Raw genomic sequence first — 19661 nt, forward strand, 5'->3', positions numbered from 1 at the left:
ACATCCTCCTTGCATTCTCCAATCATACAACTGGTATGTGTAGAAATACTTTGTCGATCAACACTAAGGGCTTCAAGCACATATCCAATAAACCCTTCCCATTCACATCGCAAATAAAAAAGTAGATGCTTAAAACTCATACGATTGGGCCTAAGCTAACATGCTTCCCCAAGGAAAAATTTTAACACATCAAGAGAAATTTTTAAATCATGCATGGCACATGGAGATGTTATCTTTACAATAGCAAGATCATTGTCTTTTGCAATAATTTTCACAATCTCTACATAAGCACCTTTCATGTTATTTCCCAAGGACATCAAGACTTTGATCACAAAACCAGTCCCTTCACTTGTAGGGCCATATAAGATTTGTTCAGTTCCAATCAATGATTTAAAAATCGGTGAGTCGAACCGGACTCGCCCGGTTCGACTAGGGAATTGGCACAGCCCGTGCCGGTTTCAGCGCAAAATTAGGAATCGACGGTTCTAGCAGAACCGTCGGTTCCCACTCGGTTCTGTCCGGTTCCTTCCCGGTTCTAGCGGTTCCCTCTCGGTTCTAGACGGTTCCCTCCCGGTTCTAGCCTCAAAAGCACCTTCACACATGTGTATGAGTCACGCGTGCAATACGCACCACTCCCACACGTGTGTACGTGTGACACGACCGGTACACACTCCCACACGAGCCAACACACTCCCACAAGTGCCATACGTGCGACACGCATGTGCACTCGTGCACTTGTGCACCGGTTCTAGCCTTAAAAACACCTTCACACATGTGTACGCGTCACACATGCGGCACACACCACTCCCACATGTGTCGCACGTGCAACACGCACATGCACACGTGCATGTGCACGGATGCCCTAGTGTTTTCACAATTGTGTTTATCTTCCAATTACATAGTTATTTATATAGCATATTTGAATACTCATCTTTCGATGTGGGATAATTCTCAAACATCATGAAATGAAAATATAATGTAAATATATGGTATTAATAGGTAAACACATATGCTAAGGAGGCATGATGGTTATCACTAATGTTATTTACTTTGACTTCTCAAGTTCGAAACCCCCCTTGGGCCATATAGTAGTTTATCCCTTCTTGAGCTAATTTTTGTTTCCCCTTGGGCATATAATAAATTAAAGTGTTATTGCCAAAATTTGTATGCATTTTATTAATTTTTACATTGATAACCAAATCTTTTATTTTATTTATTAATTTTACATTATAAATCATGTAATGTACTATTTTTTTTACAGTTGTCAATAATACATTTTAAATTAGATAATATTGTAAAATATTTTTAATTTGTTATTATTTGTCTAATAAAATAATTATAAAATGTAAACTAAAATTGCTATTAATAGCGTACCAATGGTTTAAAAAGCGGATCGGTGACCCGGATCGAGCACCTCAAAAATGGATCCGGATCGGTGAATCGGCAATCCGAATCGGGAATCGGCTGAATCGATAGGATTAAAGCTTCAAAAAAATTCGAAAAAATATTAAAATTCATTATAAATGTTGTTTTTTAGGAATCCGATAAGAAATGAGGGTACTACATTATTAAGTTTCATTTTTTTCATCAATTTGTGAATATTGAGATGCTCTTTCCCTGTATAAACTTAAGTATTAAATTTGCATCACATAAAAGAAAAATCATAGAATTATCATGGAAATATATAATTATACATGGACTATAATAAAGAGTAGACTAAATCAATGAAAGAATGGCCATTAAAATCTCGTTGTGGCGAAAAACCCTAATCAGCTAAAAAAACTTCAATTATTACCGCCTAACTAACTATAATCCAAAATTATTGCAACTTTACTAATTATAATATTATATACTAAAATTAAAATTTTTAGTTTACATTTTATAATTATTTTATTAGACAAATAATAACAAATTAAAATATTTTATAATATTATCTAATTTAAAATGTATTATTGACAATTGTAAGAAAAATAGTACATTACATGATTTATAATGTAAAAATTAATAAATAAAATAAAAGATTTGGTTATCAATGTAAAACTTAATAAAATACGTACAAATTTTGAAAACAACACTTTAATTTATTATATGCCCAAGGGGAAACAAAAATTAGCTCAAGAAGGGATAAACTACTATATGGCCCAAGGGGGGATTCGAATTTGAGAAGTCAAAGCAAATAACATAAGTGATAACCATCATCATGCTTCCTCAGTATATGTGTTTAAAATTGCCTATTAATAGCGTATATTTACATTATGTTTTCATTTAATGATTGGAAATTATCCCACATCGAAAGATGAGTATTCAAATATGCTATATAAATAACTATGTAATTGGAAGACAAACATAAGTGTGAAAACACTAGGGCATTCGTGCACATGCACGTGTATATGTGCGTGTCGCACGTGTGGCACATGCGGGAGTGGTGTGTGACACGTACACACGTGTGAAAGTGTTTTTGAGGCCTGAATCGGCTAGAACCGGTGCACGCGTGCATGTTCGTGTCGCACGTATGGCACGTGTGGGAGTGTGTGGCACGTGTGGGAGTGTGTGTACCGCTCGTGTCACACGTACACACTTGTGGGAGTGGTGCGTGTCACACGCGTGAGCGTACACACGTATGTACTGCTTGTGTCACACGTACACATGTGTGGGAGTGGTGCGTGTTGCACGTGTGACATGTATAATAACTTCATTTGCCCTTTTAATAAAACTCTCAAACAATTTAATAACTTCTTTCATGAGCCAAATGCCGTCAAATGGTTTTCGTATTTGACTAGGAGGATTTTTTTCTTGGTAATTATCATCAAATCTAATTCTAGTGCATTGACTAAACATCAATATACTCCCAGCAGAAATTATCATCCCCACATCTCTTGAACATCCCAAATCAGCAACATTAATGAGCGGATGCCACACAAAATGATGTTGTTGAAACCATACTTCGGATTATGAAATGGTTCCAATAAACGACCAAACCAGTCGAATTCATCACAACCATTCCACGCATCATGAGTAGGCTTTTTCGAAATAGACAACCAGTCACGACTCTCCATGTTCATAACATAATGTTCATCATCTCCATTACATGTGATAGGAAGTTGGATTGAGAATTGAGCCACACCCTCCTCTTTGGAAGATTTAGGTGGAATCTTCTCACTCATTGACAACAAAGATGGTTCATGTCTAATCATCAAAACTTTGGTTTGATCATAAACCACTATCTTTGTTTTCTCATCCAATCCCAAATCCCATTTTATTGTAGTCAGGGGTTACTCTTTTATGTTCACTAGGAAGGAATCATTTACAAAACTAACATTGTCTTCAATAGAAATAATGTTAAAAGTCTACATTTCCTTCTGATCAATAGAATGCTGAATTTTTTCATTATCAGATTGAGAATCCTCCATACTTTCATCAATAAAAGTACTAGGCTTATCCCTAATTATCTCTTCTTTTTCAGCAGATTAATCTACAATTACATCTCACTCTTTTCTCGTGAGATTTGGGGCCTTTTGTACCTTCCAATGTATCAAACTCTCTAATGACAAATTTAGGGATTTCTTTGATCAAGAAATTACATACCTCTATTTGTTTATGTGTGTGATGTTCAGGTTGTGCTGTAGGGACAACAACTTCCCAAGTTGGAGGCCTCAGTTTCCTAGCTTGGGATGATCCAACTTTAGGGGTCGATCTGGATGTAGGAAATTCTTTCTTTACTCATCTCGACACTGATTTTGGTCTACTCCCTTATGCCAATGACATCGGCTTTGGGGTTGTCGGTTGCCCAACTTTTTTTTGCATTCATCCTCCCGTTGTTGCCGTCGTGCATCGAACCCATAAGTGTGATCAAGCATAAATCAAGCTGCTCCAACTCAGACTCGCGCTCTGATCTATGCCGATCTCCACTAGAACTCGCACAATATGGATCTAACACCGTAGACCTCATCTTGTTCAATGTACGTTGTTGCAATCTTTCTTTTTGCAACAACTTTTTAACCATCTCCGTCAAGTTGTCGATTTTCTTGTGTATCTGGTCATGCTCGGCATTCCTATGATTGCAACCTCCACGACCATCCATCGTAGTCACTAACCCTTTAACCATGCTCTGATATCAAATGATGCAAAAGGAGTCTAGGAATTAAATCCGGCCTTCTTTCGCTTCTTTCGATTTTAAACAAGCAAAAATTCAACAATAATGGAGGGGAAAATGTGGACGTGGGTTGCTAAATTCTCACCTTTTGGTTTTCTTTTTGTTCCTATCCTACCCTTGGCTTTGTCTGGATTATTTTGAAAGCCTAGTGGTTATCCATCCTGTCTTCAATAAGTTGTTTCAATTGACCTCAGTTTGGTCCACGAATTTCTTTGTAGTGCCTTCCTCTTTGTCAGATCATTGATTCCATGGATGGAGGGATATAAATCTAGGGATGGCATTTTTTTTTGTTTTGAGAAATAGGGATGGCTTATTTTACAGAAGGGATTGTTCACATGAATGTAGTCTAAGTCCCTTGTCGCCATCATTGTCTAAAAGTATACACTTCGACTCCAACCTTCCAGGGATGTACTCACTACCTGCATTGACCACTGAACAAAGGGAGCAACATGCCTGTCTGACTTCTTCCTCTCATATCGGCCTTACCAAGCCTTGAATTCACGAACTTCTTTTGGCTTCCCAGTGTCATTTTTTTCCTTAAGACTGAAAGGATTGAGACTTTTCACCTCAGACACCTATTTCCTGATCTTTATTGACCTCAATACTCATTTCCAGGGCCTTGATCCTCCCCAGTCTTTCCCATTTCCTTTTTCAACCTCCATTCTCTTACTGATGCAACACTGTAACCTTTTCCTATCGTACCCAACTTGCGAACGTTGCTTTTGAATGCCCTTTCTTTGGGCATATCGCATACTCATGGTCACTTATCTCTTCTTCCTCATAACTCGAGAAAAAAATTTCGAAGATCTATTCTTTTTTATACATCATTCCCTCATTTTTTGTTGTTTTTTAGGTTTGTACTGTTCTTCTTCCTCAGAACCCTAGAGAAAAATTTAGAACTTGAGATTTCACTAAGTTGTTACTAATTCATTTAGGCAATCAATGTGTTCATCCATCCTTTATAGTTTTCTTATATGCTTGAGGTCTCGTGCTAGGTCTCAATGGATTTGTCCATGGTTCTGGGGATCCTTTTATTGCTTTCGAGTTTTGTTTGTCAATGTGATAAAGCATAGCTTTTCAATGCCATTTCTTCCTATTTAGGTCCTCACAGTATTTGATTAGAAGATATGATATATTGTACTGTAAAAAGGAAAACACAATGACATTATTGTGATTAAAGGAATTGAAATTGTGGATAGATTGCAGACTAAGAAATATTGGACAATAATTAGATTTTGAGAAACTCTTTTGGGAAGATGATATTATGTTGTTTCATTGGCTGAATAACTTTTATTCCTGCAGTATGATAATTGTTATTGTTCTGCAGGTTTATAAATTGCCTACAGACCGCATATATGCCACTTATTTTGGTGGAGATGAGAAATTGGGTCTCGATCCTGATATTGAAGCTAGAGATATATGGCTGCAGTTTTTGCCACCTGGACATGTACTTCCTTTTGGTTGTAAGGTATGTATTTTGATGATTTATCTTCTCTATTGTTTTCATGATATGCATTTAGCATATTGTTTCAAACTGGAACTTGTCCTTGGCAATCTATCTTATTGAGATTGTGTTGCTTTTGATTTTGTAGTACATGAATAAGTTTCCTATACCAGGAATGTAATCGTCTATAGAAGAAAACTAATATTACTTTGGCAAAATATACCAAGAGACCATGTACTTTTGGTACATAGAGGTAACAATTACTCTTGTCCTTCAGATTTCAAATTTGGTGGTTGTAAACGTGTTATTGACTGGAGTCAAAAGTAAAACAAAAAAATTATCGAACTTTGTGACGCATCTCAAGCCATCCAATTTGACATCTAATGGGTAGGAGTAATTGTGACCTCCTTGTAACAAAGATAAATGGTCTCATGATATACAATGCGTATTTCTTTTAGGTGTTAAATGTGTGATTTAATGCATTAAGGACTTCTTGCATAAAGTCTATTATATACAGTTGAAGCCAACTCTATTTTCAGCTTTCACATTGCAAAAGAAAGAAAAATATCTGAGACTATTATTTATGGACAATGCATACGGATGTAATAACTTGGAATGTGCTTTTACTTGCAAGTTTGAAATGTATTATGTGTAAGAGGAAGAACGAGATAATTAAGTAAGTTAATTTCTGATCTCTGTATATCTCTTAGTTTTGATGGTTTCTTTGATTCTCTGTCTACCAAGTTGCTGCATGATGGTTGAACAGAGACAGCATAGAACTCTTTTTTTGTGACTCTCTTGATTGAAACTTTGCCCTTCAGTCACTTGATTCATGCCTATCATTTTCTATTGATAAGTTACAGTTTATTGTTTATGTCTAAATGATATGTATGCAACAAATTGCCCTTTGTGTGTTCATACAGAGATGTAGAAGACATCAACCAAAAAACTAAAAAAAAATAAAGCCCAAAAGGTTCAGGAGATGACTCCAGTACTTTTGTTAGACTGGTGGGGTTTCAATGGTGATGAATCTCATTGGCATTTTGGAGTTGGTTCAAGGAAATTTCAGATGTTATGGCTGTGTAAAATGCATTGCTTCTCATTAACCTTATGTAGTTGTTCAGGTAGCCAATGGGCCATTTCATTTGGGCGTTCTCATGCACTGCCTTGAGGGATGGGTTGATTTCTTATGCCTTCTATCATCTTTCCAGTGTTTTCTTCTTTAACAAACAACTTTTTCATGTGTGTTTTCTTTGGTCAGCAAACAATGATAACCTGTCAGTTACCTATTGTCTAATATGATCTAGAGTTCATTGGTTTTTTTTTTTCTTTATCTGTTATTTATACAAAACGATCTTTTTATAATTGTTTTATATTCTATTACTACTTTCATGATTTATAGAGATGCAGTACCCACTAACTGCTTTATCATTTTCATGTAAGTTTCTTAATGATTTGTGTGATTTTGGACATTGGATAGGATAACTTTTGGGAGATGGGTGATACTGGCCCTTGTGGACCATGCACAGAAATCCATTTTGATAGAATTGGTAACCGAGATGCAGCTTCTTTGGTCAATAATGATGACCCTACTTGCATTGAGATCTGGAACCTTGTTTTTATTCAGGTGTATAAGCATTAAATCTATCCTATCTTTCTTTTTGTTATTATCTGGTCTTTTTTTGCCATGTTCTTACCACTTAATATGATACAGTTTAACAGGGAAAGTGATGGGTGTTTGAAGCCTTTACCTGCAAAACATGTTGACACAGGAATGGGCTTTGAACGACTTACTTCTGTTCTTCAAAAGAAAATGAGCAATTATGACACAGATGTGTTTTTACCAATATTTGATGCCATCCAACAGGTATCACTATGATGCAATAGGCCTTCTTATTGGTTCTCTGTTCCTCATTTTAGTAATTGGAAAAGTCTTTCTCTCCCCCCTCGCGCTCCACCGCCCCTCTCTTCTCTTGGTGGTCATCTGTATGAAAAATGAAATCAATGGAAGAGAAGTGGAGCTTGGCATTCCTTTTACTAATTAAGATGAATGTCCTGGTCACCTCATGGCTCAAGCTCATGATTTCGTTAATCGTTCACAGGCTACAGGAGCCCAGCCGTACTCAGCGAAAGTTGGAACAGATGATACTGACAAAGTAGACATGGCATACAGGGTTGTGGCAGATCACATAAGAACCCTTTCCTTTGCAATTGCTGATGGTTCTCGTCCAGGTGAAACTACAGTACATTTCTTACAAATTTATCAGCATGCAGTTCTTTATTTATTTGTAGTACTTCTTGTTTTTCCCTGTTGTTTATGCTTGGGTTGCATTTCATTACACTTATTTTATGTGCCAGTAATTTTCTTGTGGATTTGTCCTAGATTATGGAGTTATGTATTTTAAACAGCTCTTTTTATCCTTAAATGCATTTAATTTTGCTTATCCTATTTTTTATAGCATTTGTTCCGTATTTGGTTCTGTTGATGCTAGGGGTACCTTACGTCCAAGAGCCCTTTAAACCAATAAACCTTGAGCTTCCCTTTGCTGGGATGTTCCACCATTAGTCTGGAGTTACCATTCTTTCATTGTAAAACATGTTCTTGCCCTTGGATTGGCAAGACCTCTGCTTCCTCAATATATGCACATTGTTCCTAGTTAAAAGATGTCTTGCTTGTAAGCTTGTGTCCACAAGCTTGTGTGCACGTGTGATAAAATACTTTTAGACACCTAATTCATAGTCAACTTGCAGAACAAAACTTGTGATCTTAAAGAGAGCGGATTGTCTTGAACTTTTTTGGGGAGAAAAGAGAGTGCCTTTTCTTTTACTTTGGAAATTGATTGGTCAATGTTAGGTATTCTTGTGTGCCAATCCCAGTCAATGGTCCCTTGTTCTTGACAAAGAGGTCAAACAACTGCACAATACCCTTTGATAAAATCTAGAGCAGGGCTTATGAGTTGGTCGTTGTACCAGTAGTGTGGATTAAAGAAGGTGATTCACTGGGTTTGGCAAATAATGCTTCCACATTGGGGTGGGATACATTTAGCTATACACAAAATGGCATTTTTGATGCCCTACTATTATTTCTTTGTTGCTTATTTAGATTGCAGTAAGTATTCGTGAAATGTTTATATCTGAACTACCTCACTGCTATTTTTCTTCTAAGTTGCTTGCTTGTGCCTTGCAGGGAACGAAGGTCGTGAATATGTTTTGCGGCGTATCCTTCGGAGAGCTGTTCGTTATGGAAGGGAAGTTCTAAAAGCTGAAGAAGGTTTTTTTAATGGGTGAGAATTATATGATAGGCTTCCTTCCCACTCTTTCCATATACCTGAGTTAGATTCATTATCTCTTTTGAGTTATGGCTCCTATTTTTGCTAATAGTGTAATACTAAAAGATCTTATGGGCTCGGAAGCCATGCTCAATTACGACATCTCCGTCCAATAAAATGGAATGTGGAGGGCAACGGCACCTGCCATTGGGGTCATGTATTTTTCCAGTGGGTCCCTTTCTTTCTGCTGCAGTCCTTGGACATTGATGACCAATGGACTCTAGCTATTCATAGTTGTTACTTGTTAGGATTGTAGCATACACTCCCTTTGCTTTTCACCACAGTATCTCGCATGAACTTGTGACAATGCTTCTCTTTCAAAGTTTTTCTGTTATCTTTCTCGGAGTACAATTCTTCAAGCACCGAATGTCAGAATGATGTTCACTCTTTCTTTTTTTTTTTTATGACAGTTAAATGGTTTCATTCATTCTGGAATATATCTAATGATTATGTTGATTTATAGGCTTGTCAATGTTGTTGTGAAAGTGATGGGGGATATCTTTCCAGAATTGAAGCAGCATGAGGTTAAGATCCAGGATATTATTGCAGAGGAGGAGGCAAGTTTTGGGAGAACACTAGTCAAGGTAATTTGGATACTCTAGCACTCCAATGTGTTGGGCGTGTTTTCACTTTTTCAGTTGATCTTTTGGGGACTGTTAAATATGAATTTTATTTTGTTTATTTTTGTTCATCTTAGTGCATGTAAAGAACCGGAGTACAGGTTTTTTCCATTTTTTGGTTAGTATATCTAGGAAGCTGCTCATGAACAATATTATTTCAGTTGATTTGTATCTAAATTCTGGTTTCCACCTCATATGTAAAACTATCTAATCCACCCTACTATGAGCTTACAGCCACTATCCTGGTATTATAATTTCGCTCATGCAACTTTGAATTTCATAACATGCTAAAAGGTCCTTTGTCTTACTGCTAATCAAGGAAGTTTGAAGGAATGCTTGCTCTAGATTTTATCTTGTGTTTATTGCTTGCCTTTGATTTCTGTCCGTAGGGAATTGAAAAATTTAAGAAGGCGGTACAGGAGCTCCAGGATAAAAAGTTGAGTGGACAGGTGAGTTTCTTGATATATGCTATCATTGTGTCTCTTATATTGAAAGTTTATTTTTATTTTTATTTTTTAATTTTGAGAGGTATCATATTGGAACTTTATGCATGATTCATGTATATCTGGCCTATACAGTGCACTGAGTACCATTTCTTGGTGAATATCTTGTTCTTGACTATGGTCTTAGTGCCCTATATATATGGTTTTATGGACCCATTTCATGAGTTTGCAATGGCGATAATGTTATTGGATCATGTCGTTTTGGCACTTTATCTTCTTTCCTTGTTTAGATATTTGTTCCTCAATTTATTTTAATTATCATTATTTCAACAGGATGCTTTTGTTTTGTGGGATACGTATGGGTTTCCCATGGATTTGACGCAGGTGATTTTTGCATTTCATGCTAAATATTAAACTTGAAATATATTTGGTACATCCAATTTGGTGCTTGTTTTCTTTGTTATTTATTGCTGTCACCACTTCTATCAGCTGATGGCCGAAGAGAGAGGATTAACAATAGATGTTGAGGGTTTTAATGTCGCCATGGAAGAAGCTAGGAAAAAGGCGAGAAATGCCAGGAATAAGGTAAAGCTATTGAAGCTGTTCACTTTTCTTGTTCACTCCTTTGCTTTCGCTCCTTTAGTGGTTACCATACTTGCTCTGTAAGGGAAGTATTGATGATAATCTTTGAAATAAGAATTTTGTCTAGCAGTGGATGCAATGCTGTGCTAAATTTTTTCTTGTTTCTCCTATAATTAGAAGCTCCGAAAGAGAATAAAATATTTTGATTCATTGGACTAACTCAGAAGTTCATGTTTGTCCATAGCTTGCTTGAAAATAGCATAAGCATGTAACCAGTTATCACTCATGACTCATGTTGGTCCTATAATAATAAGATTTATGCCTCTTATAACTTCTTGTTGTAACTATCTACTACTTATTACAATAAGTTAACATCATTGTTCAAAAAGGCATAGGCGGGCCGCCTAGGCGGTTTGGGCTTTGGGCCACCTAGGTGCTAAGGCGGCCGCCTAGACCCAAAGGCCGCCTGTGTTGTCTTTTTTTTAAAAGTTGGATCCCCCACGCCTCCCCCCATTTTATTGTATATAATATATAATAATAATTACGAATTAATACTATTTTTTGGTTTACCGATAAATTAATAATTACTATCGCATGCAAAAAGTATTTTTGATAAATTAATAATTATGAATTAATACTATTTTTTACATGCAAAATGACAAGTGGCATAAAAGTCTCATCCTTCCATATATTAATTAAAACTAAATTAATACTATTTTTTATTTACCAATAAATTAATAATTACAAATTAATTCTATTTTTTGATATACCAATAAATTAATAATTACTATCACATGCAAAAAATATATTTGATATTAATACTATTTTTTGGTTTACCAATAAATTAATAATTATTGTTATATGCAAAAAACATTTTCGACAACTTTCTAATCCTTCCATATATTAATTAATACTAAATTAATACTATTTTTTGATTTACCAATAAATTAATAATTACCGTCACATGTAAAAAGTATTTTCGATAAATTAATAAGTACAAATTAATGCTATGTTTTGGTTTACCAATAAATTAATAATTACTGTTACATGCAAAATGACATGTGGCATAAAAAGTCTAATCCTTCAATATATTAATTAAAACTGAATTAATAAAATTTTTGGCTTTACCAATAAATTAATAATTACGTTTAATACTATTTTGTGGTGCTAGTCAAGGCGGCCTAGGCGCTTGCCTTTTACATTGCCTAGGCCGGCGCCTTGGGCGCCTAGCAAAAGCTGCTTAGGACAGGCTGCCTAGTCCACAACTAGGCGCTTTTTAAAAAATGCCGCCTAGGCGGCTGGGCGGTCGAATTTTCGTTCGTTGGTTAACATGTCCGTAATAAGATTTATGCATTGTGAGGAAGTTGGCCCACATATGAAAGAGTTTCAAGTAATGTAAAAAATCTATTGAGGTTGTTTTTACGTTCAGCTAATAGACTATGGGAATAAACTTTTTACCCTGATATGACTCTTATCGGACTTGAAGCTACCAAAATTCATCCAGAAAAACTCGCCACCACTATTGCACTAGGAGTTTCTCAAAAAATTGTCATTTTTTTTTATTATAAGGAACTGAAAAAGATAGTCAACATTTAAAGCCAAAGCACTGAAAAAGGGTGAACCCACTGTCTAGTGGTCTGTAGTTTGCATGTTTTATTGTTGCATTCTAGGTTGCAAGTTCAGATCCATGAACTAAATCTGTTAGAAATTTTACTTGTGTTTTCAGTAAACTCACACAAGTATGATATTTTGATCTGTGAATTAAAGGCAACAACAAGAGCTTTTTTTTTTCCCCATAAAGGCAATATCAAGAGCTAAAGTGCACTAGGCTTTAGTTCGATTGTATTAGCTAGTATATTGGAGAGGCTTATGACCAAGCTGATCCTCTTATTTTTGTTTCCATCTTTTTTATGGACAAGATTGATAATTGTGGCATTCATCCCCTTATTAATTGTTGCTCTATTTTTAGAATTTCTCTTAGAGTTTTCCAAGACATCACTCTTGATGACCACCTAACTCAAAAAATTCGAAAACATGGCTCCTGATGACCACCCAATGCTTCCAGTGAGATAAGCAAGCTTTCTTTTTCTCTTTTTTTTGTGACTCGCTTAAATTCTATGGATAGCTCCTCTCCCTTCTTTGCTCTTGGTATTGGACTCCCACAAGTGGTGTTATTTGCTAGTTTTCTAGGGTGGGTGCTGATTCATAGATTTGAATTCTGATTTATGATACTGCCCTGAAGATTTACTTTTTGTGCTGATGTGTGTGTGTGTGTATCATCATCATCATCATCAAAGCCTTATCCCAACTAATTGGGGGTCAGTTACACAAATCATGTGCCGCCAATATGCTCTATCAAGGGCCGTACCTTTAGTAAGACCATAAGTCCTCATATCTTTTCTCGCTACCAATGTTCAAGGAGGCGGATGCGGCTGCCTAGGCGGCCAGGGGTCTGAGCTTCTTAGGTGGGCGCCTAGACAAAAAGGCATCCTGCATTGGGGGGAGTGGCAGATCCTTGCGGATTGTTGGACCCCCACACCTCCCCCCTTTTTATTGCATATAAAATTAGAATTTTTTTATTTAATAAATTTTGTATATAATTTATTGTTCAAAAGTCATAAGTACTGATCAAACATAAACATGCACGACTTTAGACAGTAAATGAAATAGTTAAAACTCAAAAGCAACATTAAAAGATAGAAGAAACTCAAGATATCCATTAAATCTCACAAGTCACTCGGGTTGGGACAATGTCCAAATTTCCAACCTGGATTATTTTTTTTTACTTGAACCCGAGGAAGACATTTCGCCTACAACCCTTACCTATCAAGTATCAACTTATCACCTAAGCTTGAAAATTACACAAAAACCACATAGTCAAACTTGAAAACATTTATAAGAAGTGAAGATTGCAAATACATACACAAAAGCAAGAAGATTAATTTACAACTACTAGTCTAAATATTTGAAATTTCAAATTAATCCAAAAAATATTAAAAAATGGTCATCTAAAAAATTACAAATAGGAAATGAAGTAGAAAGAATTGTTACATTGACCGTAATATCTTTAGTCCTTAACAGTCCAAGGAAAGCATGAACAAGGCAAAAAAAAAAAAAAAAAATCTAGGTAAAACCTACACATAAAAATTGCAATAAAATAACACATAAAATAAAAAAACGTATTACTCATGCAGTTATTTGATACGAAATTGTTAAACTAAATCATAAAAAAAATTATGGGGATAAAAGTTATGGTTTATGGATCATACAAGTAAACTCATGCATAAAATTTTTAAAAAATATTATATTCATTGGGTTTTGGGGCAATGGACTGTTTCCATCGAATTGCTTTCTCAAAGACCCAAACTAAATATCAAAATGGGAAATAATAGTTTTTTTTTGGGCGAATAATAATTCAAATAGGCGACAAAAAATCAAATATATATCATAAAATATCAAAAAGAAAATACAAAAGTTAAGAATAAAATCATAAGGCATTGACATAACCTAATAAAAAATATTGAAATATACCAACCTTCTTGAAATGGAATTGATATCGACCCAAACTGGAAAGTTTTGGTTCCCAAATCTCCTCCTTTACAACTATTATAAGCCCAAAAAAGATTGGGGATGGAATATCCTTGAATTTCATGAGCATTCGAGGAGGTTGAAATTTTCGATATCTCTACATATCTTCAAAATTCAAATCTTACTTTTTCAAGGCTTTTCTCACTCTAAACATTACTTAAAATGTTTTTGGGGGAAAGAATGGCCCCAAATTTTCCCATCTTTTAGGGGGGGAAATGATGAATTTACCCAATAGATGAGTGGCATTTTCCACCCTTGGTCTCGATTGATCGAGGCGGTGCCTAGGCACCTGCCTTTTATGCCGCCTAGGCGCCTGCTTTTTATGCCGCCTAGGTGGGCACCTAGATGCACCCGCCTGAAGCATACCGCCTAGTCCACACCTAGGCGGTAGTGTTTCAAAAAGCGCTAGGCGGTCGGGGGGTCCAGGCCTCCCATCGCCTAGGCGGGCGCCAAAAACCTGGGCGGCCCAATGGAATTTTTTTTTTTTTTAGGGTTCTCTCTCTCTAAAATAGTCTCTAATGGGTTTTAGGTTTCAAATGAACCTAAAACCCACAATTTTACCCCTTTAGAATTAAAAAAATAACCAAAAAATACCATCAAGGAGCTGCATTTTCGCCTTTGGGCAGCCGCCCGAGCGGGCGCTTAGGAGGGTTCAGGCAGGTGCCCAGGGATATCCGCCCGATTTGGCCGCCTGGGCTTGGGTGATGCGCCCAGGTCTTTTGGACTGCCTTGGAGGCCGCCCAGATGCGGTTCACTTTTTAAAACATTGCTAGGCGGTTTGAGAAAATGGCCACCTAGTCAACAAGGCGGCTGAATTTTCATTCATTGCTTATTGCTTCCATCCATGTCCTTTTGGGACTTCCTCTAGCTCTTTTAGAACCTTCCACTTGAACAAAATTGTACTCCTAACCGGTACTTTATTGTTTCTACGCTACACATGGTCAGCCAACTTAAGTCTTCTTTCCCTCGTTGTCGCCTATTGAAGCTACACCTAAGTTTCCTCAAATGCATTCTTTTCGGATTCTATCCGTTCTTTGCTACTCATCCATCTCAACATTCTCTTCTTAGCTACACTCATCCTCTAGATATGTTGTTTCTTGATTGCCCAACATTCCGTCCCATAAAAACAAAGCTGGTCTCATAGTTATCTTATAAAACTTTCCCTTCAACTTCATCGGTATGCGGCGATTACATAAAACTCTAGTCGTACATTTCCACTTCGCCCACCAAGCCCTCTATATGCGACATCTTCCTCAATTTCTCCATTTTTTTAGATTATCGACCTAAAGTATCAAAAGTGCTCTCTTGTAGGTATTTCTTGGCCAACAATCTTAACCATTTTTTCATTTCTACTCCTAATACTTCTAAACTTGCATTCCATATATTTTGTTTTAGTCCAATTGCTTTTCAAAACTTTTAGATTCTCAAGTATCCCTCCAAAGTTCTAACTTTATGTTGATGCTGCTTCTAGTCTAGTTGATAAAAACTATGTCATCCGTGAACAACATACACCACACACCACGATACCTCATTTTGTAGGTGTCTAGTTAACTCGTCCATAACTAAAACAAAGGGGTACGGGCTCAACGTTGACCCCTAATGTGGGCCTTTATATATATGTATATATACTATGAAATAGTCTAGGCCTGGCGAGCCAGATGTAATGATCCAGAAATGAACGGCAAAAATTGCCTGCTAGAATTATTATTGTTATTATTATTATTTTTTGAGTAGGGGTTAGATGGACCCCAAATTTTGTGCAGTTGTCTGCTTCATCCAGACTCTAAATATAAAAATAAAATAAATGGATACACATGAGAAATGTGAGGCAAACAGTGTGTAGCATTCCTGGCCATTCAGATCGCCTCGTCTCCTCAGGCCTATGTTATAGCATAAGTACTTTGGCTTATGGAATCTTTATCCACACACATATGAATGCACACACATACACATAATGTTTTACTTCATACTTAGTTATGTCTGACTTCTGAATCTTGTCTATTTTTGGCAGCTAGGTGGGGATGCCATAATAATGGAAGCTGACGCAACATCAGAGTTGCACAAGAGGGGAGTGTCTACTACTGATGATAGCAGCAAGTTTATATGGTTTCAGGTCTGAATATAGGCATTCTCTCAGAACAAAGTAGTTCTAGTACTCAACAGTTTGATCTGTTTTTAAGTGACATAACTGGTGTGAAGTTAATGATTGGTTGGACCCTGGCCATGGTCTCCCTAGGATTTAGATGTATCAAGGAGACACCCCTTTCTGATGCTTCTGCTGTAGTTTTAAATGCTTAACATAGGAATATTATGATTAAGGGGTTTAAGTCTGCTGTAGAGTGGATATTTCTGTAGATGAATCATAGTACTAAGTTTCTCAATCCATTAAATGTAAGTTCTGTTTTATTTATGAATTATTTATTTATTATTAATTTGCATAGGAACCTAGGTTAGGTTAAGCATTACCTGAAAACATCGAAAAATAATTAAATTTCTTTTTCGATAGACAAAAAGCAATTAAAGGAAAATTCAAAAAGTAAACTTTTTATGGTTTGTCTATTATGAATTTTTTATAGGTGGAATAAAAGGAATCTCTAGCTCATAAATGATCGATTTGATTTAAATGTCTATTATTGATATTGGAAAAAAAGAAAAATAGACCACCCCCGGTTCCCTATCCTCTAGTTTCACATCACCCACCAAAATGATGAAGTTGGTTTATTTTTATATGGCATGTATCGATTATGTAGTTGCAAGCTTACAGCTCTATATTTCTATTAGACGATTTTCCTGGACATCACTCATTCTATTGCATTATCAGTTTTATTGAGTGATTAATAAAATGGGTGCAGTTTGCATACGGACGCATCCGTAGATGTAGAGGTAAAGTGGACCTTCAAATTTTATCATGGTATATAATTTTGATGTAAAATGTTCTTAGGATCATCTCAAAATATATTTTTATATGTAATTATAAAATTTTAAATTTCAAAAATGGTTAAAATCAAGTAGATCTATAAACATATGAAAATCTTGAAAATGGACGGTGTAGATAATATGTTGTAAAATGCACTATTTCTGAGGCTTAAAATCTTTTTATTTTTCATAGTCATACATCTCGATGTCTAGATGATCAATCAAAGGGTTTTTCAATTTTAAAACTACCTTTTCCGATGGATTTTTGAGGGGCATCCGTAGTTCTACATTATAAGGTAGCATCCTTATATAAACTTTTTCCTTAATAAAATGCTGATTGTTTTAAAAAGCGTCCACCCTGGTGCCTCGAGACAGGGTGGGTGCCTAGGTGCCTCTTCCAGGGCTAGATGGCCCCTTGCCTAGGCTCTGGACGTGGCATCTATATGGGCATCTTGGACCTTAGTCAAGGTTCCTGCCTTGGGCAGCCCATGGCCTGAGGGTAGAAAATGCAGGGCCATGGACAAAATGGTCTCCCCCAACCTCCAGCCAAAAAATAAAATAAAATAAAAAAATAGGGGGACATTGGGGATTGTGGGAGTATATTCTAAACCACCCACCCCCCCTCCCCGGTCCTTTCCTTATCCCGGTGTGTAAGTGTTTTCTTTAGATAAGAACATCAATAATAAATTAAATAAATTCTATTTTTGAAAGATCAAAGTAAACTCGGAACTTCAGGAAATCATTTTGAAAAGCAGTTAAATTTAACATGATATTCAGCAAGGCACCTGCTTAGACAGTTAGGGCCTGCCTCACGGTCCCCTCCCCCCTGCATCACATAGGCACCTAATGGTTTTTAAAATTTTGATTTGCTTTGGATGGAAGTTTTTAAATACATAATCATTTAGTAATATGTTATTTTTACTAGCAGGATCACAAGATTACTATCAAAGCAATATATACTGGAGCCGAGTTTTTGGAGAGTGCATCTGCTGGTGCGGAAGTTGGCATTGTTTTGGATAGCACAAATTTCTATGCAGAACAAGGTGGTCAGGTACGAAGTCAACTGTTACATGTGGGACAGGATAAATAACAAATAGGAAAGTAGATACTTGTCTTGTACTTTCCATTCAGCAGGCTAGAAGTAATGTCAGCCCCCCATGGGCAACAAAGGATTGATGATGGGAACCATTCAAACTTCAATTGACCAAGGAATTGTGGACATTAGTCACCTGTTAGGAGTCAATGGATGCCTACGTTTTTGTAGAAACTGAAACAGTGTTGATAAATTCAGTTTTCACAACTCTTTATTGTGATATATCTCAAGCTATTTTTGTTACGATTATTACTTCTTGTGTACCTTACAATCCCAATGATTCTATTGATAGGTTTCAGAGATGAACTTGACCATCCCCGCTGTTCTTATGCCTTTCTCATATTTGTGTTCTAAATTCATCTTGCATTTTGCTCATGTGACCTTTGACTTGAGTCCATATCACTGATCTCTTGACTATATTTTTAATCAATATGCAGATATATGACACTGGATCCATTGAAGGCTCATCTGGATCATTTCAAGTTAGTAATGTTCAGATATTTGGAGGCTTTGTTCTTCATATTGGTTCTCTTGGTGGATCAAGTACATTCAGTGTAGGAGATAAAGTAGTTTGTAAGGTAATGCTTGTGGTTGCCTCCTTTTCTATTTGACTTCAGATGTGTTTTTGCAATTGTAGTCGCTGGAGATTATGTTTTTGTTAAGGGTCATTGGAAATGAATGTTTCTCTTTATAATGGTCATTGAAACTTGTGCTTTGTGGTATGAACAGGTTGACTATGGTAGGAGGACCCTCATTGCACCTAATCATACCTGCACTCACATGTTAAACTTTGCTCTAAGGGTGGGAAACCTGTATTATACTTTTGAAGTTAGCCGACCTTTTCCATTCTTCTGGAGAGCTTACGGATGCTGCATTATACATGCAGGCTGTACTTGGTGACCATGTCGATCAAAAGGGTTCTATTGTTCTTCCTGAAAAGTTGCGGTTTGATTTCTCTCATGGTAATGGTTTAGGGGAAGTGTACTATAATTCAAGAGATTATGGAGAGTCAACATTCATTGGGTCATCGCTGTACAATAGTATTATTGACACTGATGGGAGAGATTGCTGGATTGACCCTGAGTCATTCCTCGAGGGCCCCACTCTCTCTCCATTAATGTCCATCATTTTATTGGAGTGGCTTTGATCCTATGGGCTATGAGCTGTCCTTATTCCCGGTCCATCATATCAAAATATACTTTACTTCTAGCTTCTTATGTCCATTACTGTGAAATATCTGTAAATCGTGTTTATCAGCTCCTATATAGCAATGTTATTTGAACAGGGAAACCTATTCATCCCGAGGATTTGAGAAAGATCGAGTCAATTGTAAATGACCAGATCAAAGATGAATTAGATGTATTTGCAAGTGAGACGAGTCTTGCAGATGCTAAGCGCATCAATGGGTTGCGGGCTGTCTTTGGAGAAGTGAGCTCCTTGTCTTATGTTTTGCAAGATGCTCATTCTCTTGTGGTTTGTAGTAACCTCTAACT

At 36.5% G+C, this 19661-nt stretch overlaps 1 protein-coding gene across 1 annotated transcript in view; it reads left to right on the forward strand.

Moving 5' to 3' along the window:
- The window catches only part of ALATS (Alanyl-tRNA synthetase), a 28340-nt gene that overhangs the window by 4229 nt on the left and 4450 nt on the right, over positions 1–19661 (forward strand). The window contains exons 3-17 of the mRNA XM_006826608.4: positions 5481–5621; positions 7078–7224; positions 7312–7464; positions 7700–7829; positions 8785–8881; positions 9390–9510; positions 9936–9995; positions 10323–10373; positions 10479–10574; positions 16171–16272; positions 18004–18126; positions 18606–18746; positions 18898–18969; positions 19055–19130; positions 19454–19596. Of these exons, the coding sequence (XP_006826671.2) occupies positions 5481–5621; positions 7078–7224; positions 7312–7464; positions 7700–7829; positions 8785–8881; positions 9390–9510; positions 9936–9995; positions 10323–10373; positions 10479–10574; positions 16171–16272; positions 18004–18126; positions 18606–18746; positions 18898–18969; positions 19055–19130; positions 19454–19596 (1653 nt within the window). The remainder of the gene's footprint in view (positions 1–5480; positions 5622–7077; positions 7225–7311; positions 7465–7699; positions 7830–8784; positions 8882–9389; positions 9511–9935; positions 9996–10322; positions 10374–10478; positions 10575–16170; positions 16273–18003; positions 18127–18605; positions 18747–18897; positions 18970–19054; positions 19131–19453; positions 19597–19661) is intronic.

This window comes from Amborella trichopoda, chromosome 12 (genome assembly GCF_054954075.1).
Source record: "Amborella trichopoda isolate Santa Cruz 75 chromosome 12, AtrichopodaSantaCruz75HAP2 v2.0, whole genome shotgun sequence".
Classification (NCBI taxonomy): Eukaryota; Viridiplantae; Streptophyta; class Magnoliopsida; order Amborellales; family Amborellaceae; genus Amborella; species Amborella trichopoda.